This window comes from Mus pahari, chromosome 19 (assembly GCF_900095145.1).
Source record: "Mus pahari chromosome 19, PAHARI_EIJ_v1.1, whole genome shotgun sequence".
Taxonomy (NCBI): domain Eukaryota; kingdom Metazoa; phylum Chordata; class Mammalia; order Rodentia; family Muridae; genus Mus; species Mus pahari.
The window spans coordinates 37,043,190-37,070,344 of NC_034608.1; the positions used below are offsets into that span (position 1 = coordinate 37,043,190).

General features: G+C 40.5%; 2 protein-coding genes across 2 annotated transcripts; both read right to left on the bottom strand.

Annotated features, from left to right (window-relative positions):
- Nucleotides 1–446: 446 nt before the first annotated feature.
- LOC110337119 (beta-defensin 40) lies at nt 447–4,222 on the bottom strand. The gene is made up of 2 exons (XM_021219876.1): nt 4,022–4,222; nt 447–635 (listed from the first exon to the last, which is right to left on the bottom strand). The coding sequence occupies exons 1-2, from the start codon at nt 4,080–4,082 to the stop codon at nt 475–477; spliced, it is 222 nt and encodes a 73-aa protein (XP_021075535.1). The 5' UTR covers nt 4,083–4,222; the 3' UTR covers nt 447–474.
- Nucleotides 4,223–12,301: 8,079 nt separating this feature from the next.
- Nucleotides 12,302–16,951, bottom strand: LOC110336955 (beta-defensin 37-like). The gene is made up of 2 exons (XM_021219687.1): nt 16,891–16,951; nt 12,302–12,432 (listed from the first exon to the last, which is right to left on the bottom strand). Exons 1-2 carry the CDS (start codon nt 16,949–16,951, stop codon nt 12,302–12,304), a joined length of 192 nt encoding a protein of 63 aa, XP_021075346.1.
- Between the last annotated feature and the right edge of the window lie 10,204 nt (nt 16,952–27,155).

Consider the following 27,155-nt stretch of genomic DNA (forward strand, 5'->3'; position numbering starts at 1 on the left):
CTTTTGTTGGTCCCAACTTGGGGTGGGAATGGTGGCTGTGGGTTCAGAATCTCAAATACAATATGGTATATGGATCCAAGTGTAGCAAGTACCTTGTGGCTACATGGAAATTACAAAGATGAAGGAGGTGGCAGGGTGGTTGTGAGGGTTAGATGTGAATAAGCCCTGACTGCATAACATAATTTAGGTAGCAGTGGCTCCATGCCCCTGCTCCCTACTTTGGCCACCTGAGTTAACTTCCTACTTGGAGTAAGATGGTCCTCGATCGTACATTTCTTGAAAAATCAAATGGAATCACATTTGCTTAATTCTTGGCCATATGTTTTTCTTAAACAGACAGGGGTGTCTGGGCTGTTCGTCAATGCAGATACCCGGAAGTACTCACATTTTCTGAACACAGTACAGATTTATAGAAGAGACATTTTGGTATGAAGAAGCTACACCTCCGGGTGTTTTCCTTTATTAAGGTAATGGCTACGCATTGTGCATGTGACTTCTGGCAAACCAACGGCGTTTTTGGCAACATCTGCCTTTTCCTTTATAACAGGTGCTAACTTGAAGTAAAAACCATGGGCATTTCTGAATGTGACAGTTGTTGTTTCCTTGGAGACATTTTATTGTGTCAAGAACAGCAACTGCAAGAAAAGAACAGAGCAACCTCAGATTCTTGCTAGAGCTGCAGTGATGTTTTAGCATGTTTGATGAAGGCACAAGACTTCTACACAACTTTTATTATTTAAAGAAAAAATTCCACAACTGGTACTCTGGATGTCCAATAACATATGAGCTGTCTTAAACTAACTTACCAGGGAGAATCCCACAGCTCAGTAGCCGTGTATATTTGTGGTTAATACACTAGAAAGAGCAAATGGAGGATACTTTATTTTCTATTAATCTTGACACAGGATCTCACTTTATAGGCCTTACTGGCTTGGAATTCATTATTTAGGTCAGGCTGGCTCTGAATCACAGAAATGCTCTTTCCTCATCCTCTTAGATGCTGGGAGTAAAGGATGAGCCACCATCTCTGGTTGTAGAACATTCTCACCACCACAAACTCTTCAGTGAGACAGTGGTGCTATGGTGGTGAGAGGAAATGGAGAGACACTCTGTTTTCCCCACCCCAGAACTTTCTCAGAGCAGCACCACAGCCTAAGCCCCTCACTTGCTCACACTAAACCCATCTTCCTGAGTTCTGTCTCAGCCTTTCTCTACATTTTATAGATTCTGACTTCTGTTGTGTATGGTTGTTGAAAGAGCAATGCTCTAAGTCTAACCTTGACCTCTATAATGATCATCCCCAGTCAGACCCTCCAGAGGTGACCACCTCCAGGTTTTGTTTCCTTTTGTGGTGCTGTCTGTGTTGAGAAGATTCTTAGAGCATATTTAGTATATTCTATGTTCCCTGGTGAAATGCTTGCAGCTGATTGTCTGGTACAAGAACATGCAGTAAAAACTAAGTTTTAAAAGCCAGTGGATAGAGATCCACATTGCTATGTTTGTTTGTTTTTCTTGTTTTTCTTTTTTCTTTTTTATTTTTTTTATTTTTTTTTTATTTTTTATTGTTTTCTTTGTTTACATTTCAAATGCTATCCCAAAAGTTTCCTATACCCCTCCTCCCACCTCTGCTCCCCTACCCACCCACTCCCACTACTTGGCCCAGGACTTGCCCTGTGCTGGGTCATATAAAGTTTACAAGACCAAGGGGCCTCTCTTCCCAATGATGGCTGATTAGGCCATCTTCTGCTACATATGCAGCTAGAGACAGGAGCTCAGGGGGTACTGGTTAGCTCATATTGTTGTTCCACCTACAGGGTTGCAGCCCCCTTCAGGTCCTTGGGTACTTCCTCTAGCTCCTCCATTGGGGACCCTGTGTTCCCTCCAATAGCTGGCTGTGAGCATCCACTTCTGTGTTTGCCAGGCACTGGCATAGCCTCACAAGAGTCCGCAATATCAGGGTCCCTTCAGCAGAATCTTGCTGGCATGAGCATTAGTATCTAGGTTTGGTGGCTGATGATGGGATGGACTCCCGAATGGGGTAGTCTCTGGATAGTCCATCCTTTCATCTTAGCTCTAAATTTTGACTCTGTACCTATATCCTTTCATGAGTATTTTGTTCCTTATTCTAAGGAGGAATGAAGTATCCACCCAGTGGTCATCCTTCTTGGTTTTCTTCTGTTTTGCATAATGTATCTTGGGTATTCTAAGTTTCTGGGCTAATATCTGCTTATCAGTGAGTGCATATCTAGTGACTTCTTTTGTGATTCTTGTTTTTCTTAATGACACCATTAATCTAGATATTCCTATATGTTTCTCATGTTTGTTTTTTATCTAGGTATTCCTGTATGTGTTTTTCTTCTTTGTTTTGTATTTGTTGTTTTAAATCATTAACTTGATAGGATCTAGAATCACTTGAGAGATGGGCCTCTTTTATGCTTGTGGGAAACTATCTTGATTGCGTTAATTGATGTGGGATGACCCATTTTAAATGTGGACAGGACCATTCTGTAGGCAGGCATCATGGAATATGTAAAAATGGAGAAACTGAGGACGTTTGCACCCATTCCCTGCTCTCTAATTTTGGACTGTGGCTTATTATAGTTTCATTTCCAGCTGCTATGACAAAATATTCTGACAAAAACATCATATGAGAGAAAGGGCTTAGTTCATAATTGCAAATTATAGTTTGTCACTACAAGGACATCAAGGTGGCAAGAAATTGAAGTTAGTTGTCACAACCACAATCAAAAGCAGAGCCATCACTTTCTGCAGTCTTCTACAGTCTAGGCCCTAAACCCTGAATGTGGGAATGCCTTCTTAACCTCAGTTAATTCAACACAGACAATCACCTATAGATAATCTAGACAATTCATGATTGATATTCTTTTCTATAATGTTCTAAGTATCATGTGGATGCCATGTGACCAGCTACTTTAAGCTCATATTGCCCTGGTTTCCCTGCCACAGTCTACTATATACTGAACTTGGAGATAAATACATTTTCTCCCCTTTGTTTTTTTTCTGAACATTATATCATACCAAAAAAAAAAATAAATGAAGGCAATTGCTAAGCAGAGGAAGGTTAAACAGAGTAGGACCGTTTTAAACCAAGGAGAGACCCAGAGCTCAGTACATTTAATGCCTCTCTGATGTAACAGATGACAAATGTGAAGTCCATTGCTCTCCATAGAGCAGAAAGTTTACAAAGACAGAATTTGGACCAGAATGGATTCTCCCAGCCCCATTTTGATTCTCATCTGATCCAAGTACACCCCTAGCTGACCACTGCATCCTGCTTCTCCATAAGAATCAATTTCTGGCTCTCCTTTACCAAATTGTGTTTATCACCAGAAAGAAGTGACTATGGGCTTGGCCAGAAGAAATTCAGTTACGTTTTGAGTTCAAGACCTCCTTACGCAGTGATAATGGTTAACTTGATTCCTGATTTTGTGGACTGTGCTCTTGACTTCTGATCACTAGTCATATGATTGGGGTAAACTATTTATCCAGGAAATAGTGATTGTGACTCCCTTTTATTCACAAGAACATTGTGAGGAATAAGTTAAGATGAGAGCCCTTGTACTTCATTCCAGGTCTATGCTTCCTATGTTCGGTCTTTCAAGACATGCATCATCTCTCTCCAAGTTACCTAATCTAAGACATCAGGTTCATATTTCTCATTAGTCACGTTTATTGTGATAGACATCTGGCCTCTTGGTGAGCTATGCTTTCCCAGGGGAAAAGAAGAATGGTTTCTACCAAGAATATTTTCTAGATGAACATGATAAGAAGGGGGTTGAAGATCTTGGAAATCTCTTTTAGTAGCTCTTTATTCTGGCCAGGCTCATTGCCTGATACCTAGGACAAAGGCTGAAGCCCCTGTTGCCAGTTGGCTACAGGCTTTTGAGCCTTGGAATGCTGTCCTACTGAGCGCTCGCCAAATCCCAAACTCACTTTTCCTCTGTTCTATAACCCAGTGTACCCAGCTCTGGGCAGGGGTTCAGCAGATCTTGATACTTACCTGGGTTGATCTGAAAGCACGATAGAAAGAGTATCAGCAGCAGGAAGCAGGAGGTCTTCATGGTTTGCTGCACGTGGAGCTGATGACAGTCAGGGCCAGTGATGGAAAGCTTTGCTAAAGGTGAATCCGGAGCACAGAGTACATCTCCAGTAATCGAGAGGGAGGACTAAGTAACCTCAAAGTAGAGCCTTAAGGAGAGATTGCAATCTAGAGTGACTGCCCAATAGCTAAGCTCTACAGTGCTTATTCAAGGCATCTCAAATCCTGAGATCATTTTGTCTCTGTTGCCTGCACCTAGATTTCGCTCTCACTCTGGAAATGCTAAGTGCCACTTGTCTAAACAGGACCCATAAATGCTCCATAGGAAACACATAATTTCTTTAAACTATGTTTACCACCAAGACTTTCAAATTTATCATAATTACACATTGGATGGTTTCACTCACGGTTTGTACCCTGGTTGTTTTACAGTGCCGGACAAATGGATAGGAGGCAGAAGGCAGGGTCTTCCTCAGACTTTCATGGTATTATGATTTCATTGACATCGTTTGAAAAATATGGCGGGTACATCACAAACTTTTAGAGGGAAATTGACCATGAAAAAACGTCCATGTCTATCAAGAATTTGCTACAAATGTAGTGTTCTAAACCCTGATCAGAGTCAACTAAAGGAAGGGTGGAAATCAGGAGCCAGCTCCTGCCTGCTTTTCTTTTAGCCCTTTGTCCCTATGGTTTCACTAATACAGAGCTTTCTGTCCAGAGACAGCACCAGACAGTTATCACAGACATTTAAGTAACTGGAAAAATAAAAATACCAAAATGTTCAATATTAAAATATTAATTTTGATTCCCTTATAGGATACTCTACCAGCTGAGGTGGCCAGCTGTTGATAATGTCCAATGTCACCCATATATTAAGGTGACTAAGACTTGTAATGCTCTTGGTCCCTGAGTATACATGTCCTCAGTGGCTATAGACTCAGACACCTCTCTCTGTGGATGCAAAATGTCCACACTCTGGTTTTGGCTCTTTTCTGTCTCTTAACTTTAGGTTGTATGAGAAACTAGGTGGTTGTTCTTAAGACTCTTTCCTGCTCTCTCTTGGATTGATTCTCTTGGGAATCATTTCCCGCTCTCTTTCACTCCTGCTATCGGTAAGGTCTGGAAAGTCAACTCAATTCAATGCCATCTGTGGGCAAGAGTGTTTCATAGCATGTCTGTGTTCTTCTTTGCCTCTCACAAGAAGAAGTACAGTAGCACGTGTATCTCTCAGTAAGGCCGAGGCTGATCCTCTGGTGTGGTTTGTCTTCGCCTACTCCTCTATTCTTCCATTGTAGGATGAGCTTTTTACAGGGTGGCCTCATAACAGTCGGATAATTTTTTAATTGGTGGTTATATTCAGCATTGTAAAATGATCCTGGCTCATTACTTCTTTGATGTCTATTTACTATGAAAAGTTTTAATAAAGATGGAATGCAGATAATGTTGTTAAGTTATAGTGAGAGACCCATACCACACAATACCAAGTAACTGTGTTCATCATAGTACACTTTCCTTTTGAAATAGCATATTAATGTGGTGATAGAATATCCATCAGTCATTTCATAGAGGGGTATTTGTAGGAAAAATAATTACAGTTTTGTAGTGTTAGAAAAATGTCCTGATCTTGTATTTATATGATGAGTCTATTGCTGACATGCTGTGCTTCTCTTCTTGTAGCTGTGACAACTCAGGGAAAGATGGGAATATTTTGGCTTATAGTTTAAGAGACACAGTCCATGATGGCACAGATGGTGTGGGCGAAGGAGCATGCAACCACATTGAATCCACAGTCAAGAAACACAGAAGGGACCAGGGAAAGGCTCTGTTGGGGAGAACGATTGTTGTGTAAGCACAAGGACCTGGGTTTGTATCTTCAGCATCCACTTGAAAGCTGTATATGGACTTACTTGCCTTGCTTGTGACTCCACTTCTAGGAGGGGCGGGGTGAAGTTCTCCATGCAAGGATAGTAAGAAGAATTGAGGGCGTGTTATCTTGGGGCAAGATCCCTCCCAGCTAAGCTTTTTGTTTATGTTTTTGAGCTTTATGAAGTATAGTTATATCATGTTAGGCATTACCATGATTTGGTTATTATTTTTATTTGGAAACATAATTTCCTGTGAAATTGACAAGGTATGCATTGCAATGGATAGTCTTGGTTGTCAACTTAACCATATCTGGAATGAACTGCAATCCAGAAATGGAAGGCCCAATTGTGATCCAGATCTTGAAGCATAGTGATAGTGGCCATGCGTATAAAGACCTTGTGAAAAGAAATTAAAGGAAAGTTGGGGTTCAGGCGAGGAGCCTTTAATCCCAACACTGAAGAAACAGAGACTACAGAGCAAGTTCCAAGAGAGCAAAGCTTAAGGCACTGAAAAAGTCAGTAAAAACAGAAAGCTGGTGAAAATGTAAATGACCAAAGAGGGCCATGTTCCAGCCCCAGCAAGCAGAGGAACTTGGCAGTTTCAGTCACGTGGCTCTTCTTTAGCGTCAAGAGTAGACAGGGTTACTGGGACAATTGATGCTGGTTAGCTGGAGCTAAGGAATTAGCAGTGATCAAGAAGAGACCAGCATCACTGATGTGAAATCTTCTGGGAAGTGTTATCTGAGAGCATAAAGAAGCTGTGTTCTAGGGATAACCATCTTGGTCACAGCCTTGTGATTTAAGAGTCACCCAAGTGGTAATGGTTTTGAAGGTATGAAGGTATCATGGAGAACAGCTGAGCCTTGGCACTGGGGAGAGGCCAAATGGTGAAGTTCCAGCCTCAGTGGCAGCTGAGGCTTGGCACCATGACACATGTATAAGAGAGGATATTAGTGAAAGTGCAGCCTAGTTGTAGCAGAAGATCCCTGTGCTGCAGAGCAGATGACCACCAAAAGAGTAGCAGCAGTGGAGTGGAACATTCTGGAGCCTAGAAGACAAGGTGTATTTGCTACAGAGGGCAGAGGCAGAGAAATGTCCTAAGCCCTTTGGAGGAGCCCAGAAGATGATGTGTGGATCCTGGATTCTAGACATTGTACACTGACTTATTTACAGTGTTGCAGTTTAATTTTGCTCAGTCCAGATTGTGACTGTGCCCTGAATCTTCTGTCTTGAAGAAGGCATTTAATTCAGTCTTAATGTTTGCAGGTGTTCACAGCTTGATCTTTTAAGAGATTTTTTTTTTTTTAGAGAGGTTGAATATTTAGAACAGATTGAAGTTTTAATATGCTTTAATTTGTAAAGACTGTTAGACTTTTAAGGTTATTTTATGTTTTTAATGTGAGATATTGGGGATGAATAAGAAGGTAGGGTTGTAGCTTAATAGTGATGTATTTGTGTTTCAAGTTAACAAGAGGTCAGTTGGACTGGCTGGTTTTGTGTGTCAGTTTGACACAGGTTAGAGTAATCAGAGAGGAAGGAGCCTCAGATGAGGAAATGTCTCCATGAGATCCAGTTGTAAGGCATTTTATCAATTACTGATCAATGAGAGAGGGCCCAGCTCATGGTGGGTAGTACCATTCCTGTGCTGGTGGTCCTGGGTTCTATGAGAAAGCAAGCTGAGCAAGTCATGGGAAGCAAGCCAGTAAGCAACATCCCTCCATAGTTGGTCTTCGTATCAGCTTCTGTTTCCAGGTTTCAGCCCTGTTTAGTTCCTGTCTTGACTTCCTTCAATGATCTGGAAGTAAAAGCCAAATACACCCTTTCCTCCTTAACTTGTTTTTTGGCCATGGTGTTTGTTTGCAGCAATATAACCACAACTAAGACACCATCATCATGCACACTTTTCCGATTGATCCTCTTCCGCCTTTCTTCTCTTCATACTCTTTCATGGTTAATACTTCCCTTTCCATTCCAATTTCAGTATGCTTCATTTTAATTAAACTTCACTCATCCTTGAAACTTCTCTTTAACCATCTCATGGTTCTTTTTGTAGCTCCTAAGACCTATATGTAAACATGTAGCCATAGATATATACAGAATGGTGCTTCTAAAGTAGCAGGTTTGCACCTGAGTTCTCTGAAAAAAATCTTTATCCCTTTCCATATTCCTCCTTTGTCCTGCTCTCTATTTTCTAACCCAATTTAAACCTTCCTGTTCCATTATTTCTCCTTAATCTTTTACAGATGAATTTTCTGTATTGTCTCAAAAATTTCTGGTATTACCTATATTTGATGAATTCATAGACGTCAATGGCTCTAGGGAGAACTGGCATAGCCCTAGTGGTGGTGTGTGGCACACTGACCAGTGTTAATACCTTAAGGAGGCCAGGAATGTGATGGCCAAGTATCTCGTAACTTTGGAATACTTTTCAAATGTTAAGAAGAGTAGAGGTCGACTCCTAGTTCATTTGTCAAAATGGCAACCTGAAAACATCACCTCAGAAAACCCACTTTCCAGGTAAATATTTGCAGAACTGAATGGTAATGTTCAGTATCCACCCCTAAGAGACTTGCCTCCAGTCTCAGATCTATGGCTCAGATTTGCAAATATAGTGCAGCTAGAAGTGGATGGATAGGGGTAGGTGTGACCATATTTTATAATATACATATATCAAATGAAAAGGTTCAGAATTGCATACTTGATTGGAAGAATGCAATGGTTTAACTATGTTAATTCATAGTATAGAATTAATTATTAAATCAAGATTTGCAGTAGCAGTTATCACCATTGTCTGGACTGTGACCTTGAGATTCATTATCCCGATTGTCTTGTATACCATCACTGCATATATTCACTCAGTTGCCACATATTTTGTGATATTCCTCCTGTCTAACTCAAAGTTTAGATTTTATGGCTACTAGCTTCTCACTTTCTTTCTTTCTTTTTTTTTTTTTTTTTTGGTTTTTCGAGACAGGGTTTCTCTGTATAGCCCTGGCTGTCCTGGAACTCACTTTGTAGACCAGGCTGGCCTCGAACTCAGAAATCCGCCTGCCTCTGCCTCCCGAGTGCTGGGATNAAAGGCGTGCGCCACCACCGCCCGGCGCTTCTCACTTTCTACATGGCCCTGCAATTAGTAACTACCTTTTTTCATTCTTGTTTCTATGAGTGTGACTGTGTCCATATGTGCGTGCGTGCGTGCGTGTGTGTGTGTGTGTGTGTGTGTGTGTGTGTGTGTGTGGTGTCTGGCAAATTTCATTTAGATTAATATACTCCAGAACCATTCATCTGCTTGTCACTGGCAGAAATCTATTATTTTTAATGTTGGAATGGTATTCTGGTATATATGTATTCCATATTTTTCTTGTTTCTTATTCAATCAAGCTACACTGATGTCGATTGCATGTTTTGATTATTATGAATTATTACAATCTAGTGAATGAGTGCAGATATATTTCGGGCATATTTCCTTTCAGTTCTTTTTAAAATATTATTTATTTATTATTTATATGAGTACACTGTAGCTGTCTTCAGACACACACCAGAAGAGTGTATCAGATCCCATTACAGACAGTTGTGAGCCACCATGTGGTTGTTGGGAATTGAACTCAGGGTCTCTGGAAGAGCAGTCAGTGCTCTTAGGTGCTGAGCCATCTCTCCAGCCCTCCTTTCAGTTATTTTGAGTATGCATCTGTTGATTCAAGGCTACTACAGTAGCATGTAGCCCAGAACTTGGTCTTCAGATACCCACATGAGAGCTCATGTTTATACAATAGTTGTGTTGATGTTCCCTGCCAGGAACAGTGTGGAAATTATTATCAACCTGTGCATCTTCACCTAGTATCATCCTGTTTCTCTGATGATGGTCTTTTTAATAAAAGTGAGGTGGCCTCCCATTTGGATTTTCGTATTACTCTAGTGATTAGTGATGTTGAACATTGTTTCATTGACAACTGTTATTTGCATATCAGTCTCAATAAGTATGTCCAGGTTCTTTGGCATTGTTTAATTGGGTTCTTTTCTGTGTTTCTCTTTATTGTCTTATTTTATACTATAATTAGGATGTTGCACACTTATTAGATATATGAATTCCATTTTGACTAGTTTCTCGCATTCTTCTTACTCTGTCTCCTTTCTTATGCAAAAATATTTTTAGCTTGATACATGCTCGTATGTTTATTTTTGCTATAACTGCCTATTCTACTTGCCTCATATTCCTAGAATTGTCTTTGTGAGCAGTGTTGTAGATATTTTGTACCATATTTCTTTCTCGTTTTATAGTCTGAGTTTTTACATTGATATCTTCCACCTATTATTTGCTGATTTTGTATATAATATGAGGCAAGAGGCTGAAACTGAAACCTAGGAGTGGCTGAGTTAAAGGCTCCATTGAACTTTGACTCATGATATATATGTGATTACAGCAAGGGTATTGACTGCTTAACTATTAGATTCTAATGCTAGACTTGAGGTAGGTGAGTTATTCTGTATCTACGTTATAAAGCCTATTGTTGAGTTCAAGGCTTCTTGAAGTCTTTGTACCTTCAAAAAGATCTGCCTTTACGTTGATCTTTCTGAGACTGGAAACTTGAAACTCCTAAACTTAGGTGTAGGTTTAGATTTTTCTAAACCTGCTTTAATAAGTGTTCTTAAAAGCTTCAATCTCTTTTCTAGCCCATCACCCACCAGAGGTAGTAGAAAAGAAAGGAAATGTGGGTGGTGGACCTGTTTAGAAATAGTTCTTTGGGGCTTTTCCATTCTTCTTTGTCAGGAGTCCATTACACTTGGCAATCACCATTCAGAGCAGTTTGATCCAGAATAAACTGTGATCAATTGGCCTGAGTCAGCCAGTGAGAAGCACAAGAAACTACTGGAATATCACAAAGTCTTTGGTGTCTTACTCTGTACAAAGTCACAATAAGCGAAGATTAGCAACACAATGCAAGATGAACCAATTACAAGAGTATTGGCAGACAAGACTAGCTAGGCACATCAAGTCAAACCAATGCCAGAGCTTCCTCCTACTGTCTGTGGGGTTGTATTTATGTTCTTTTTAAACACCATGTGTCCTCTCACATATCAGGTCCAGTGAAACATTCTCTCACCTGTATTTGCTAGAGCAAAACATTCTTTCCTACGTCTGCTTCAGGAAAACATCCTTTCACCTTTCAGCTCCAGCAAAGCTTCATATGACATGATTGAGTTTCCAAAGAAACCAGAAATTTCCACTTCACTTAGGCCTCAAGAATCGACATCTAAACACTTCTAAGGAAACTTACCTTTCTTTGGCTAAGGAAGTGGTGATGGCCATTTTTAGGTGAAGTCCTTGCTTGATCTAGGTTTTCTTAGGAACTCCATAGCCCCTCCATATTTCAGTATACATAGAGCCTTGACTTCTAACCGGTGCATCGAGACGAATCACACAGTGTTATTTATGAAGATGTGTACTGTCTTCCAAAACACTCCTGATTCATAGAAGCTAATTTTGATATAATGTTGTCAGAATGAACTTTAGGGTTGTAAGAAATCTTCCCTGCAAATTTGGATCAGGTTGGATTTAATAATGAAGTCTTAGTTAGTGAATATTTTTACCTTTAATATTGTATCTTAGTGATGTAGAAAGGACTCAAATTCTTTGTGTAGTTATTAGGATAGACATCCAAAGCCCAACGTTTTCACTATTTAATAAGTAGTCACTGTTTTAAAAGGATCTGTTGTCCCCTTCACATTAGCACACAGAATTACTCTTACTCTCTGCTCAATGTCTCTGGAAGCCTGTTATGTATAAAGTCTTTTCATATTTATGTGAGAAACAAGTTAGTGGATTAAAGGTATGAAGCTATCATTATTTCTGAAGACTGTTGCCATAGTCATTTTGTTGCTCCCAACTTGGGGTGGGAATAGTGGCCACTGGATTCAGGAACACAAATACAATGACTATAATTGGAACCAAATGGGGCAGGTACCTTGTGGCTGCCTGGAAACTACAAATATGAAGGAGGTGGCAGGGTGGTTGTGAGGGTTTGGTTGGAACAAGCCCCAACTGCACAAACTAATTTAGGAAGAAGTGGCTCCATGCCTCTGCTCTGTCTTCTTGCCACTTGAGATGAATTGGAGTATAGTGGTCCTCATTAGTACATTTCTTGAAAAAATGAAATTGAATCATATTTGCTTATTCATGGCCATATTTCTATTTGACTAGACAGGGATTTTATACTGGTCTGTTCTTCACTGCAGGAGCCTTTAAACAACCCACATTTTCTTAACTCAGTACAGATCAATAGACAGTTCAATTTAGCATGAAGAAATTACATTTCAGCATGTTTTCCTTTATTACAGCAATGGTTTCATTTTTCTTCTTGCAAGTTCTGATGTATCAACAGTGTTTGCGACAACACTTGCCTTTTCCTTCATAACAGGTGCCAACTACATTATTAAAGCCTGGGCAGCTCTTGAGGTGACAGGTGTCTTTATTCTCAATACATGCTATTGTGTCAAGAATAGCAACTGCAAGAAAAGGAGAGAGAAAAACCTTCAAACTCTTGGCTGTAGCTACAGTGATTTTAGACTGTTCGAGGAAGGCACTAGAGTTCTACATAAAATGCATTTTTAAAAATCATATAAAGAAAAATTTCCACAATTGAATTTTAGGATTTCTAATAAAAATCATATCTATTTTTTCTGAACTCACTAACAAGAGAGATTACACATTGCCATATAACTGTGGTTACTACAATAGAAAGGGCAAATAGAGAATACTTTTTTCTATTTATTTTGAAACAGAGTCTCATTCTGTAGACCTTATTGGCTTGGAATTCATTATTTAGGTCAGGCTGGCTCTGAATCACAGAAATGCTCTTTCCTCATCCTCTTAGATGCTGGGAGTAAAGGATGAACCACCATCTCTGGCTGTAGAACATTCTCACTACAACAAACTCTTCAGTGAGACAGTGGTGCTATGGTGGTGAGAGGAAATGGAGAGACACTCTGTTTTCCCCACCCCAAACTTTCTCAGAGCAGCACCACAGCCTAAGCCCCTCACTTGCTCACACTAAACCCATCTTCCTGAGTTCTGTCTCAGCCTTTCTCTACATTTTATAGATTCTGACTTCTGTTGTGTATGGTTGTTGAAAGAACAATGCTCTAAGTCTAACCTTGGCCTCTATAATGATCATTCCCAATCAGACCCTCCAGGGGTGACCACCTCCAGGTTTTGTTTCCTTTTGTGGAGTTGTTGGATGCCAGCATGACTCCAAGAGGGTGCTTCATGTATTGTATGTTCCCTGGCGAAATATTTGCAGCTGATTTTCTAGTATTAGGAAGATTAATAGAAATCAAGTTTTGAAAGAACATTGCTGTGTTTTTTTCTTAATGACATCATTAATCTAAGTTCTGATACACATACACACACATAATGTTTCTTCTCTTTGTTGATAATTTTTAATATTTCTTTTACATTATCAGATTGACAGGATCTAGAGTCACTTGAGAGAAGGGCCTCTTTTATGCCTGTGGGAGATTGTCTTGATTGTGTTAATCTATGTGGGATAACCCATTTACCTGTGGATAGGACTATTTCCTGGGCAGGCATTATGAATCATATAAAATGGAGAAACAGAGCAAGCATGTACTAATTCATTGCTCTCTGATTTTGGACTGTGGCTTATTGTAGTTTCTTTTCCAGTGGCTATGACAAAAGGTTCTGACCAAAACAACTTAGGAGAGAAAGGGCTTAGTTCATAATTGAAAGTTTCAGTCCATCACTACAAGAAGATCAAGGTGGCAGAAACTTGAATTATTTAGTAGTCATGACCACAACCAAAAGGATACATGCAGATATAGACAGATGGACAGACAGACCGAGAGACAAAGACCGACAGAAGCAGAGACAGACAAATACAGACAGGTAGACAAACAGATATAGAAGGACAGAGATATAAATGGAGACAGACAGAGTAAGACGAACAGTGATAGAGTCATAGAGGACGGGGGACTTGCATGCCAGTGCGTACTTAGCTCTCATTCTGCACTCACAATCCAGGCCCTAAACCAGGAAATGGTGATATTCTTAATGGGCATGTCTTCTTTTCTCAGTTAATGCGATAAAGACAATCACCTGTAGATAACCTAGACAATCCCTAATTGATATTCTCTTCCCAAGTCATTCTAGATTGTGTCAAGTAGACAACAGTATCCATCAGGTGGATACAGTGTGACCAGGTACTTCAGCTCCAGTTGTCCTGGCTTCCCTGCCACAGTGTATCATATGCTGAGCTAGGAGATAAAATAAAGACTTTCTCCTTTGTTTTTTCCCCAGAATATTATATAACTCAGAAAAAGAAACCAAGTCAATTGCTAAGCAGAAGAGAATTGATAGAATAGGACTGTTTTAGAGCCAAGGAGAGTCTCAGAATCCAGTTCATTCCATGTCTCCCTGATCTAACAGATGACAAATGTGTCCATTGTCTTCACAGAGCAGAAAACCCACAATGACAGAGTCCGGACAAGGATGGATTCTCCCAGTCCTGTTTTAATTCTCATTCTATCTAAGAACATTCCTGGCTGAGCACTGCATCCTGCTGCTTTTCCTTTTCTGAATTGTGTTAATAACAAGAAAGATATAGCTATGGGCGTTGTGTGGAGTAATTCAGTTACATTCTGTACTTCAAAACTTATGCAGTGATGTTGGTTATGTCAGCCTGTCTGGGCTGCAGCATCTCAGATTTATCAAGGAAGGGACTGGATTGATCTCAGCCATTTCTTACATTCTTATTCTGATCTTTTTACCTTGGTGGATAACTAGCCATTTTTTTCTGTCTTTTGTTCTCCAAGAATTATTTTCTTTTTCTTTATTTGCAGAAAAATAAAATGAGTACCTCAGAGACTGAATAAGAGACTGAATGCTTCTCAATTAGCCCATGAAAGAAAAGCCACATTTTGCTGAGTTTAAAATTTAGTTTTCTGAAAAAAAAAATTGCTGGAAAATGTGTTGGTTTCTTGGAAAGTTTATGATTGGTCACTGGACATCAGATGTCTTTTTGTAGACTTTAATCCAAAAATTTTTAGCCCAAGGGATAGATCTGCCTTACTGTTATGAAACTTAGGGTAAATATTGATATTGCATTCAGAGGCACTCAAAGTGCCATGTCTCTCCTTCTTCTAATTCTATTTTTCTTCCATTCCCAACCAGGTGACTCAAATTTGTGTGTAGAAGATGGGCCATTGATATTAGTCAACTGGAGATGAAACAAGAAATTCTTGTTAAGGCGTCACAACATCTGTGCCTCCCCTTGTCCTTCTAACCAGCTGCCCTGGCCTGACCAATGGAAGGTTGGAGTGCTATAGTCTTGCACAGCTGGCATACAGTCTCCAGATGGACTCTGAATGCAACTGTGGGAGATTCTTGGTGGATATTTCAGAGGTCAGTGTTCGGAGCCAGCCTGATCCAAAGCTTTTTCACAGACCCTGATAAAAGGGAAAGCTGTGTTCTGGACCAAAGCAAAATCAGCTGGAGGGTTAGGGCTTCAAAGCTTTGATCAGTCCCAAGGGCACTGTGTGCTGAGTCTGTGACACATTTGAGATAGTCGGCGTTCCCTTTGTGCCACAATGTTTGGTTACCTTCCTGCTAACTTTGTTCCATTTCATGATAGCTTTCTGCCGACTCTCCCTCCTGCAAACCATTCATAAATGCTATACTTCTTAATAAAGTTGCTTGGCATAAGGCATCAGCTCATGCAAAACCAATTGACCTGAAATTTTCTTTCTTCTTTGTTTGTTCCTCTCCAGTCCTCCACTGTCAGAAACCTGTAACTGAAGGACAGCCTGACCAGGTCATGGGGAACTTGCATGTTGAGACCGATAGTGGATAGGGAAGGTGGGAGTTCAAGCCACAGACTCCTGTGTCCTGGAATCTTCATCTTTGACTCATTTTCAAGGGAGAAAATGGACCTAGTCTTAATGATATGCTTGTTTAGCCTTTAGGGAAAGGAAGAAAGAGTTTGCAGATCTAAAAATGCCTCTGCTACAGCCATGTTGTACAGTTAATGAGAGAGGCAAAAATTTTGCTAGAGAGAATGCCAAGTGGATCAGCTTTTCAATTCTTGCTCACCCTTCATTGGCCTGTGATTTCCCCCCCCAAATACATCAAATTTTGGATATTCCATTTTCCATTTTGTTCCTGCAGTATTTGAAAACCTGTAGGTTTCTTCTAACTTTATGTGTGTGGCCTTTTGATTCCACACCAAGCAATTCTTGAGGGTTTTTGTTTTGTTTTGTTTTGTTTTGGATTTCATGATCCTCTCTGTACCCTCCTTTCAGCATTGTGCCAAACCCAAACCTTAAGAGTTCCCACAGAGCCACATCACAACTCATGGCTACTGGGCCTTGACCTACTGAACAATGGTCATGCGATTGTGACTCCTTTTTATTCGCAAGGACACTGAGGAATAAATTACAATGAGAGCCCTTATACATCATTTTAAGTTAGTGCTTCCTACGCTCGGCCTTTCAAGACATGCATCATCGCTCTCCAAGTTACCTAATCTAAGACATCAAGTTCATATTCCCCACTAGTCAAGTTTATTTCGGTCACGTGTTAAATAGGCCTGTGAAAGGTCGTTAAGGAGTGGGTGCCTGTCTCCTGATAGACACCTGGCCTCTTGGTGAGCTATGCCATCCTGGGGGTAAGAAATAATGGTTTTTACAAAGAATATCTTCTAGATGACTATGAGAAGAAAGAGGTCAAAGATCTTGGAAATCTCTTTTACTAGCTCTTCATTCTGGCCAGGTTCATTTCCTGATACCTAGGACAAAGGCTGAAGCCACTGTTGCCAGTTGACTACAGGCTTTTGAGCCTTGGAATTATATTCTGCTGTTCACTCCTCAGATCCCAAACTCACTTTTCACCTGTTCTATAACCCAGTGTATCCAGCTCTGGTCAGAGGTTCAGCAGGTCTTAGTACTTACCTGGGTTGTTCTGGAAGTTGGATAGAGAGAGGATCAGCAGCAGAAAGCAGGAGAACTTCATGATTGCAACACACCGAGCTGATTAAAGACAAGGCCAGAGCTAGAAAGCTTAGCTCAAAGATGAACCCAGAGCACAGGGTGCATCTGTAACAACAGAGAGGCAGGATTATGTATCCTCAAAGTTGACCATTAAGAGAGAGGTGGCAATCTCTCCACCAATAGCTGAGTTCTACAGTGTTTATCCAGGTGGCTCAAATCCTGAGGGCATTCTTTCTCTATTGCCTGTGCCTACATTTTGCTCCCATCTCAGAGATGTTAATTACCTCTTGTCTAAACAGGACTCATACATGTTCCATAGGAAACACACAATTCCTTTAAAATAGTTATTGCCAAGGTTTGTAAAGTTATACTAATTACACATTGGTAGGTGTAACTCATAGTTTGTTCCCAGGGCAGGACATGGATAGGAGGCAGAGGGAGATGTCTTTCCCAGACTTTCATGTTATTATGATACAAATATCACCACTTAGGAAATATTGTGGATCAAGTGATCATAGGTGTGTGGGTTCATTTCTGGATCTTCAATTCTATTCCATTGATCTACCTGCCTGTCACTGTACCAATACCATGCAGTTTTTAATCACAATTGTAAAGGTCAGGGATGGTGATTCCGTCAGAAGTTCTTTTATTGTTGAGAATAGTTTTTGATACCCTGGGTTTTTTTGTTATTCCAGATGAGTTTGCAAATTGCTCTTTCTAACTCTGTGAAGAATTGAGTTGGAATTTTGATGGGGATTGCATTGATTCTGTAGATTGCTTTCAGTAAGATAGCCATTTTTACTATATTAATCCTGCCAATCCATGAGCATGGGGGAGCTTTCCATCTTCTGAGATCTTCTTGGATTTCTTTATTCAGAGACTTTAAGTTCTTGTCATACAGATCTTTTACTTACTTGGTTAGAGTCACACCAAGGTATTTTATATTATTTGTGACTATTGTGAAGGGTGTTGTTTTCCTAATTTCTTTCTCAGCCTGTTTATCCTTTGAGTAGAGGAAGGCCACTGATTTGTTTGAGTTAAATTTATATCCAGCCACTTTACTAAAGTTTTTTTTTTTTTTTTAAATCAGGTTTAAGGAGTTCTCTGGTGGAATTTTTGGGATCACTTAAGTATACTATCATGTCATCAGCAAGTAGTGATAGTTTGAGTTCTTCCTTTCCAAGTTGTATTCCTCTGATCTCCTTTTGTTGTCTAATTGCACTAGCTACAACTTCAAGTACTCTATTGAATCGATAGGGAAAGAGTGAGCAGCCTTGTCTAGTCCCTGATTTTAGTGAAATTCCTTCAAGTTTCTCTCCATTTAGTTTGATGTTGGCTACTGGTTTGCTCTATATTGATTTTACTATGTTTATGTATGGGCCTTGAATTCCTGCTCTTTCCAAGACTTTTATCATGAAGGGGTGTGGATCTTTTCAAATGCTTTTTCAGTATCTAAAGAAATGATCCAGTTATACCACTCCTGGGCATATATCCAGAAGATACTCCAATAGGTAATAAGGACACATGCTCCATTAGTTCATAGAAGCCTTATTTATAATAGCCAGAAGCTGGAAAAAATTCAGATATCCCTCAACAGAGGAATGGATACAGAAAACGTGGTTCATTTACACAATGGAGTACTACTTAGCTATTAAAAACAATGAATTCATGAAATTCTTAGGCAAATGGATAGAACTAGAAAATATCATCCTGAGTGAGGTAACCCAATCACAAAAGAACACATATGGTATGCACTCACTGATAAGTATATATTAGACCAGAACCTCAGAATACCCAAGATACAATTCATAGACCACAAGAAGCTCAGGAAGAACGAAGACCAAAGTGTGGATACTTCGGTCCTTCTTAGAAGGAGGAACAAAATATCCAAGGGAGGAACTACAGAGGCAAAGTGTGGAGCAGAGACTGAAGGAAAGGCCATCCAGAGACTGCCCCACCTAGGGGATCCATCCCATATACAGAAAGGCATCCCATATTGTGGATGCTAACAAGTGCTTGCTGACAGGAGTCTGATATAGCTGTCTCCTGAGAGGCTCTGCCAGTGCCTGACAATTATAGAAGTGGATGCTCTTAGTCAACCATTGGACTGAGCAGAAGGTCCCCAGTGGAGGAGCTAGAGAAAAGACCCAAGGAGCTAAAGGGGTTTGCAGCCCCATAGGTGGAACCACAATATGGACCAACAAATACCCCCAGAGCTCCCAGGAACTAAACCACCAACCAAAGAGTACACATGGAGGGACACATGTCTCCAGCTGCGTATGTAGCAGAGGATGGCCTAGTCAGTCATCAATGGGAGGAGAGGCCCTTGGTCCTGTGAAGGCTGGATGCCCCAGTGTAGGGGAATTCCAGGACAGGGAAGCAGGAGTGGGTGGGTTGCTGAGCAGTGGGAGGGGGGACATGATAGGTGGTTTTTGGAGGGGAAAACAGGAAAGGGGATAACCTTTGAAATGTCAATAAGGAAAATAGCTAATAAAAAAAAGAAATATTGTGGATACATCACAAACTTTTAGAGGAAAGTAGTCATGAAATTGCTCCTGTCTATCAAGAATTTGCTATAAACGTACCATTCTAAACCCTGGTCAGAGGCAACTAAAAGGAGGCTGGAAAGAAGGATCCTGGTTCCAGTCTTTTTGTCAGCCCCTGTCAGTCTGGTTTCACGGACACACAGCTGTCCATGCTTTTCAGCCTCTGTGGACAGCACTAGGCAGTTATCACAGACATTTAAATAACTAGAAAAATGCTAATATCAAATATTGAAATATTTAATTTTTTATTTTTTTAATTTTTGATAGGGTACTTTTTTTACAAGCTCAGGTGTTCGGCTGTTGATATTGTCCAATGTTACCTATTATTGTAGATGACTCTAGGTTTTTTAATACTCTTTGCCCCTGAATAGAAATGTTCTCTGTGCTACAAATGCATGGATCTGCACATTGTTGATCCCAACATAACCACACTCTGATTTTGGCTCTTTTCTGACTTTTGTTTTTAAATGATTTTATTAGATATTTTCTTCATTTACATTTCAAATGCTATCCAGAATGTCCCCTATACCCCCCCCCCCTGCCCTGCTCCTCTACCCACTCACTCCTACTTCTTGGCCCTGGCGTTCCCCTGTATGGGGCATATAAAGTTTGCAAGACCAAGGGGTCTCTCTTCCCAATGATGGCTGACTAGGCCATCTTCTGCTACATATGCAGCTAGAGACACGAGCTCTGGAGGTACTGGTTAGTTCATATTGTTGTTCCACCTATAGGTTGCAGACCCCTTCAGCTCCTTGGGTACTTTCTCTAGCTCCTCCACTGGGGGCCTTATGTTCCATCCAATAGCTGACTGTGGGCTCTCTTTTCTGTCTTGTAGGGTAAAATATCTCACCCTTCTTTTACTTTTAGGTTGTTTGAAACACTAGGTCCTTTTTCTTAAGACTAGTACTGTGTCTTGGACTGCTTCTCCTGGTCTCTTCCACTCCTGCTATCTGTAGATTAGCAGTAAGATCTGGAAGAGCAACTAGTTTCAATGTCATCTGTGGACAAAAGTGTTTCCTAACGTGTCTTAATTAGGGTTTTACTGCTATGAAAAGATACCCATGACCAAGGCAACTCTTATGAAGAACAACATTTAATTGGGGCTGGCTTATAAGCTTAGAGGTTCAGTCCATTATCATCAAGGCAGGAGCATGGCAGTATCCAGGCAGGCATGGGGCTGGAGGAGCTGAGAGTTCCACCTCTTGTCCTGAAGGCAGCTAGGAGAAGAGTGGCTTCCTGGCAGCTAGGATGAAGGTCTTAAAGTCCATGCCCACAGTGATACAGCTACTTCAGCAGGGCCACACCTCCTAATAGTGCCACTCCCTGGGCCAAGCATATACAAACCATCACATACCATGTCCTTATTTGTCTATCACACTGTAGTACCTGTGTTTCTCAGGCTGAAGCTGATCCTCTGGTATGGTTTGTTTTAGCCTAGTCTTTTATTCTTCCATTCTGGGATGAACTTTTTACAGACTGGCCTTAGAAAAATCCAATAGTTTATACTGCTGATTAGATTCAGAGTTATAAAATGGTTCTGCCTCTTTATCTCTTCTAGGTCTACTTACTATGAAAAAAGTTTTATTATAGATGGAATGCAGATAATGCTAATAAGCTATAGTGAGTGACCCAAACTACCAAATACCAAATAACTGTATTCATCGCAGTATACTTTCCTTTTGAAAATATCATATCAATGTGATAAGAGAATATTCACGACATTTCCAAGAATGGAGTATATAGGTCAAAATACTTATTAGTTTTATTATCTTTGAAAGCTGTCTTCATCTTACATTTATATGATGAATCCATTACTGACATGTTATGTTTCTTTTCTTGTAGCTATGTCCATCCAAGGGCACATGGGAGTATTTTCACTAATAGTTTACGAGACACAGTCCATCGTGACATTGAAGGTGTGGAAGAAGGATCATGTAGTCACATTGAATCCACAGTCAAGAAATAGAGAACGAACCAGGTGCCATGGACCGGCCTCAGTTGGCCCCCCTCAATCCGTGGGAGGAATCAGGGTTCCAGACAGATGGACAAAGAGTTGGCGAGAAATGACAAACAAATATGGCCACAAGGGAGTGTGTTGTATCTGAATGTAATGTTAAATCGAGCATCAAACATTTTATACAGAAGAAAATAGGGAAGTTAGGTGATACATTGGCAAGATACAATGAGGTTTCCAGATGCTTAATGACTCTAACACAAAACAGAGGAATGCAAACACAAAGACTGGCAGGAACTGGGCAATAAAACAACTGAGACAAAGTCAGCTCTATCTAAGTTCAGCCATATTCTTAGAAGCCAGGTGTGAGGTCTTTACATTCTTGGGACAAGGGCTTTCACGCCCAAGTCATGGTTCTAATTAGGGAGTTCTGCTCTAGCTAACCTTCTCAAAAATAATGCAATACTCTAAAACCACAGCCTGATCTACTTCCTAAACCATTGCAAATTCCTGTATATGGGAGTGACTTGGCTTTTATTCTAAGTGATAGTGTGGGAGGGGGCTTTCTACTAATAAGTAATGTAGTCTTTCATACATAACTATAATAAGAATTCTAAACTTACTTTGCTAAGCTTACCCTGAGATTTATAACTCTATGTAGTAGATTAGTAATGCCTGATTTCTTTCACTATCTCTCTTACAATACTAGAGGAAATTCTGAATGTCACGGAATAGACAACATTCTTACTGAATTCCAAGCCCAGAGATCAGCTCAAGGACTACCTAGGGCATTGGTGAAGGCCAGGAAGCAAAGTTCAATTTTGCTTAGATATTTGCTAAGTCGTTTCTTGGAGGCACCTATAATAAAAGAATACTGAGGTAAAGCATGCAAGGGCATTGGAGCATTCATTATACAGGATGCTAAGTTTCCATGAACTTTTTGCCTCAGGACTGCGTCCAGGTTTTTAGTCCTATCATGCGTGTCACTACTGGAGTGGATGTAGCAACCAGGGATTGTTGCATGAGGATTAGGTTCTGGGTTTGTATCTTAACACCTACTTAAGAGCTATCTTACTTGCCTTGCTTGTGACCCCACTGCTAGGAGGGGTGGGACTGTATGACAATAATAGGATCACTGGGACTTGCTGTCTAGCAGCTTCACCCAAATAAACAAAAAACAAAAAAGCAAACAATGAACTCTCGGCTTAGTGAGAGATTCTACCAGAAAAGTAGACTACAATAGAGCAGGACAGCTAATATCTTCTGTGGGCTCTGTGACCTAATACAGGTGGTCAAGCATGCAACACAAACACATTTATACACTGCAAACCAACACACACACACACACACACACACACACACACACACACAAGAAGGTGTTATTTCTATCAGATTTGAAGGCCTACTTCTGGCACCATCTCTTCTCTAGTGAGCTTCTCCTTCCTAACTAACTGCTGGCTTCATAGGCTACTGGATATATAACATAATACAAAATCTACACATTCCAGCTTCAAACCTCTTTATACTGTTAAATAATGCATGTACTATTCAAAAGTCCAATGTTCATGTTTCTGTTGAGGCTCAAAGCAGTCTTTAAAGTATGAGTCCATGTAACAGAATAAAAATGAATGACATCATGACAAAGTTCAATGGTAGTGGATAGATGCCAACAAGAGCCTGATGACAGGAGTCTGATACAGCTGTCTCCTGAGGGTCTTTGTCAGTGTGTGACAAATATGGATGCTCATAATCATCCATAGGACGGAGCACAAGGTCCCCAATGAAGGAGCTAGAGAAAGTACCCAGGGAACTGAAGGGGTCTGAAGCCCTATAGGATAAACATCAATATGAACTAATTAGTACCCCCAGAGCTCCTTTGAACTAAACTACCAATCAAAGAAAACACATGGTGGGACTCATGGCTGTAGCTGTATATGTAGATGAGGATAGCCTAGTCGGTCATCAATGGGAGGAGAGGCCCTGGGTCCTGTGAACGTTCTATGCCCCAGTATAGGGGAATGCCAGGACTGGGAATGGGAGTGGATGGGCTGGGGAGCAGGGGGGGGTTAAGGGATAGGGGAATTTTGGTGGGGAACCTAGGAAAGGGGTTAACATTTGAAATGTAAAGAAAATATCTAATAAAAAAGTTGAAAAAAAAAAAGAATTGACAAATGGGACCTCATGAAATTTCAAAGTTTCTGTAAGGCAAAGGACACTGTCAATAGGAAAAACTTGCAACCAACAGATTGGGAAAAGGTCTTTACCAATGCTATATCCAATAGAGGGCTAATATCCAATATATACAAAGAATTCAAGAAGTTAGACCCCAGAGAACCAAGTAACCCTAGTAAAAATGGGGTACAGAGCTAAACAAAAATTCTCAACTGAGGGATACCGAATGACCGAGAAGCACCTAAAGATATGTCCAACATCCTTAGTCATCAGGGTAATGCAAATCAAAAAATCCCTGAGATTCCACCTTACACCAGTAAGAATGGCTAAGATCAAAAGCTTAGTTGATAGCAGATGCTGGTGAGGATGTGGAGAAAGAGGAACAATCCTCCAGTGTTGGTAGGATTGCAAGCTGGTACAACCACTCTGGAAATCAGTTTGGCAGTATCTCAGAAAATTTGATATAGTACTACCTGAGGACCCAGCTATACCACTCCTGGGCATATATCCAGAAGATGCTCCAACATGTAATAAGGACACATGCTTCACTATGTTCACAGCAGCCTCATTTATAATAGCCAGTTGCTGGAAAGAACCCAGATGTCCCTCAGCAGAGGAATGGAACAGAAATTGTAGTACATTTACACAATGGAGTACTACTCAGCTGTTATAAACAATGAATTCATGAAATTCTTAGGCAAATGGATGGAACTAGAAAGTATCATCCTGAGTGAGGTAACCCACTCACAAAAGAACACACATGGTAAGCACTCACTGGTAGGTGGATATTAACCAAAAAGCTTGGAATACCCAAGATACAATTCTCAGACCACACATAACTCAAGAAGAAGGAAGACCAAAGTATGGATACTTTGGTCCTTCTTAGAAGGGGGATCAAAATACCCATGGGAAGAGATACAAAGTATGGAGCAGAGATGGAAGGAAAGGCCATCTAGAGACGGTCTCACCTGGGATCCATCCCATATATAGTTACCAAACTCAAATACTATTGTGGATACCAACAAGTGCTTGCTTACAAGAGCCTGGCATAGCTGTCTCCTAAGAGGCTCTGCCAGTGCCTGACAAATATAGAGGTGGATGCTCAAGTCATCCATTGGACTCAGCACAGGGTTCACAATAGAGGAGGCAGAGAAAGACCCACAGAGCTGAAGGGACTTGCAGCCCCATAGGAGGAACAACAATATGAATCAACCAGTACCCCTAGAGCTCCCAGGGGCTAAACCACCAACCAAAGAGTACATATGGAGGGACCCATGGCTCCAGTCACATATGTAGCAGAGGATGGCCTTGTGGGACATCAATGAGAGCAGAGGCCCTTGGTCCTGTGAAGGCTAGATGCCCCAGTGTAGGGGAATGCCAGGACAGGGAAGCAGGAGTGAGTGGGTTAGTGAGATGGGATGGGGGGGAGGTTTCAGAGGGGAAACTAGGAAAGGGGATAGCATTTGAAATGTAAATGAAGAGAACATCCAATATAAATAAATAAATAAATAAATAAATAAATAAATAAATAAAATGATATATAGTGTTTAAGTTTGGATTTGTCATGGAATATTTTAGGCTCTTCATCTATGATTAATTAGAGATTTCCTGGGTATAGTAACTTGGGCTGGCATTTGTGTTTTCTTAGGGTTTGGATTACTTCTGTTCAGGATCATCGGGTTTTTAGTGTCTCCATTTATAAATCTGGTGTATTCTGATCAATCTGACTTTATATGTTACTTATCCTTTGTACCTTACAGCCTTTAGTATTCTTTCTTTTTTTCTGGGCATTTAGTGTCTTGATTATTATGACACAGGAGGAGTTTCTTTTCTGCTCTAATATATTTGGAGTCCTGTAGGGTTATAGTACTTGCATGGCCATGTCTTTCTTTAGGTTGGGGAAATTTTCTTCTATGATTTTGGTGAAGAAGTTTTCTGGCCCTTTGAACTGGGAATCTTTACTCCCTTCTATTCCTATCATTCTTAGGTTTGGTCTTTTCACTGTGTCCTAGATTTCTTGGATATTTTGGGTTAGGAGTTTTTAATGCCTTGTATATTCTTTGACAGTGTGTCTATATCTTCTATGATATCTTCTATGCCTGAGATTCTCTCTTCTACCCTTTGTATTCTGTTGGTGATGCTTGTATCTGTAGCCCCTGTCCTCTTTCTTAGGTTTTCCATTTTTAGGGTTGCCTCTGTTTGTGATTTCTTTATTGTTTCTATTTCCCTTTTTAGGTCTTGGACCACTTTGTTCAGTTGCTTTACCTGTTTGATTATGTTTGCCTGTATTTCTTTGGGATTTTTTTTGTTTGCTCTTTAAGGGCTTCTACCCCTTGGTNTTGCAAACTTTATATGCCCCAGCACAGGGGAATGGCAGGGCCAAGAAGTGCATGTGAGTGGGTAGGGGAGCAGGGCGGGCGGAGGGTATAGTGAACTTTCGGGATAGCATTTGAAATGTAAATAAAGAAAATATATAATTAAAAAAAAGAAAAAATAATAAAAAACAAAACAAAATCCAAAAAAAAGCAGTTAATTAAACCTTAGTGTTTAAGTCTGTTTTCCTGTATTTCTTTAAGTGAGTTATTTATGTCTTCCTTTAAGATCTCTTATCTTCATGAGATGGGATTCTAGGTTGGCATCATGCTTTTCAGGTGTGTTGGGGTATCCAGGTTTTTTGTTTTGTTTTTGTTTTTTGTTTTTTTGTGGTGGGAGCTCTGGATTCTGATGATGTGAAAGTATATTGGTTTCTGTTAGTTATGGTCTTGTGCTTACCTCTCGCCATCTGGTTTTCTCTGGAGTTAGCTACCCTGGGTGGTGTCTCTGTCTGAAGCTTGCCCCCTGTGTCCCTGGGTTCCAGCAGGTCTCCTGGGACCTCTGTGGCCCTGTCTTCAGCAGATCTCCTGGGAGTTGTGGTGTTGAGGGAATGGGGCACACTAGCAGATCTGCCCGGGTGTAGGTGCAGAACAGAAGGGAAATGGTGTACTTGCAGAGGGGAGGGGGGTTCCACATCCATTGGGCTCCTCAGGGGTCTCAGCTGCTGTGGTTATTTTGGTGGATGTCTTACCTGCTGTCCTGGATGCATCAGGTCTCCTGGGAGTTCTGCAGTTTTGTGGTGTTGAGAGAGAGGTACAGACAAGGAAATCAGCCTGGGCTCAGGTGGAGACCAGAGGGAAAAGGCCATGTTGACATTTTGAGTAGTTCATCATATTCTTTTTTTTTTTTTTTTATTTCACTAAGTCATTTTAATTCTAACACTTATGTCAACATTTACTTATAATAAACAGCATAAATCACTCCTGTTATAAAAGAATCATTCCTTCATCTAGAATACGAGAGAAATGTAGACATTGGTAAGCAGGAAACAGGACATGTGAATACCTCAGTGTTTGCCTCTGATGGTTTGCAATGACCAAGACATGAGACTATAGCCTCAAGAGCATCTTTGTGCGTATACTGATGTGTGTATGGGCACCTGTACATCTTGTGGACTGAGAGGACATCTTCAGGCACTGGTCCTCACTTCCTACCTTGGGACAGTTTCTTGTTTGCTGCTG

What these genes read in the sequence shown, in the direction of transcription:
- LOC110337119 (XM_021219876.1), bottom strand. Translation starts at nt 4,082, where the DNA reads ATGAAGACCTCCTGCTTCCTGCTGCTGATACTCTTTCTATCGTGCTTT. An exon ending in GTGCTTTCAGATCAACCCAG is followed by an intron (nt 636 to 4,021) that starts GTAAGTATCAAG and finishes CTTTTCTTGCAG; the next exon opens with TTGCTGTTCTTGACACAATA.
- LOC110336955 (XM_021219687.1), bottom strand. Translation starts at nt 16,951, where the DNA reads ATGAAGTTCTCCTGCTTTCTGCTGCTGATCCTCTCTCTATCCAACTTC. An exon ending in CAACTTCCAGAACAACCCAG is followed by an intron (nt 12,433 to 16,890) that starts GTAAGTACTAAG and finishes CTTTTCTTGCAG; the next exon opens with TTGCTATTCTTGACACAATA.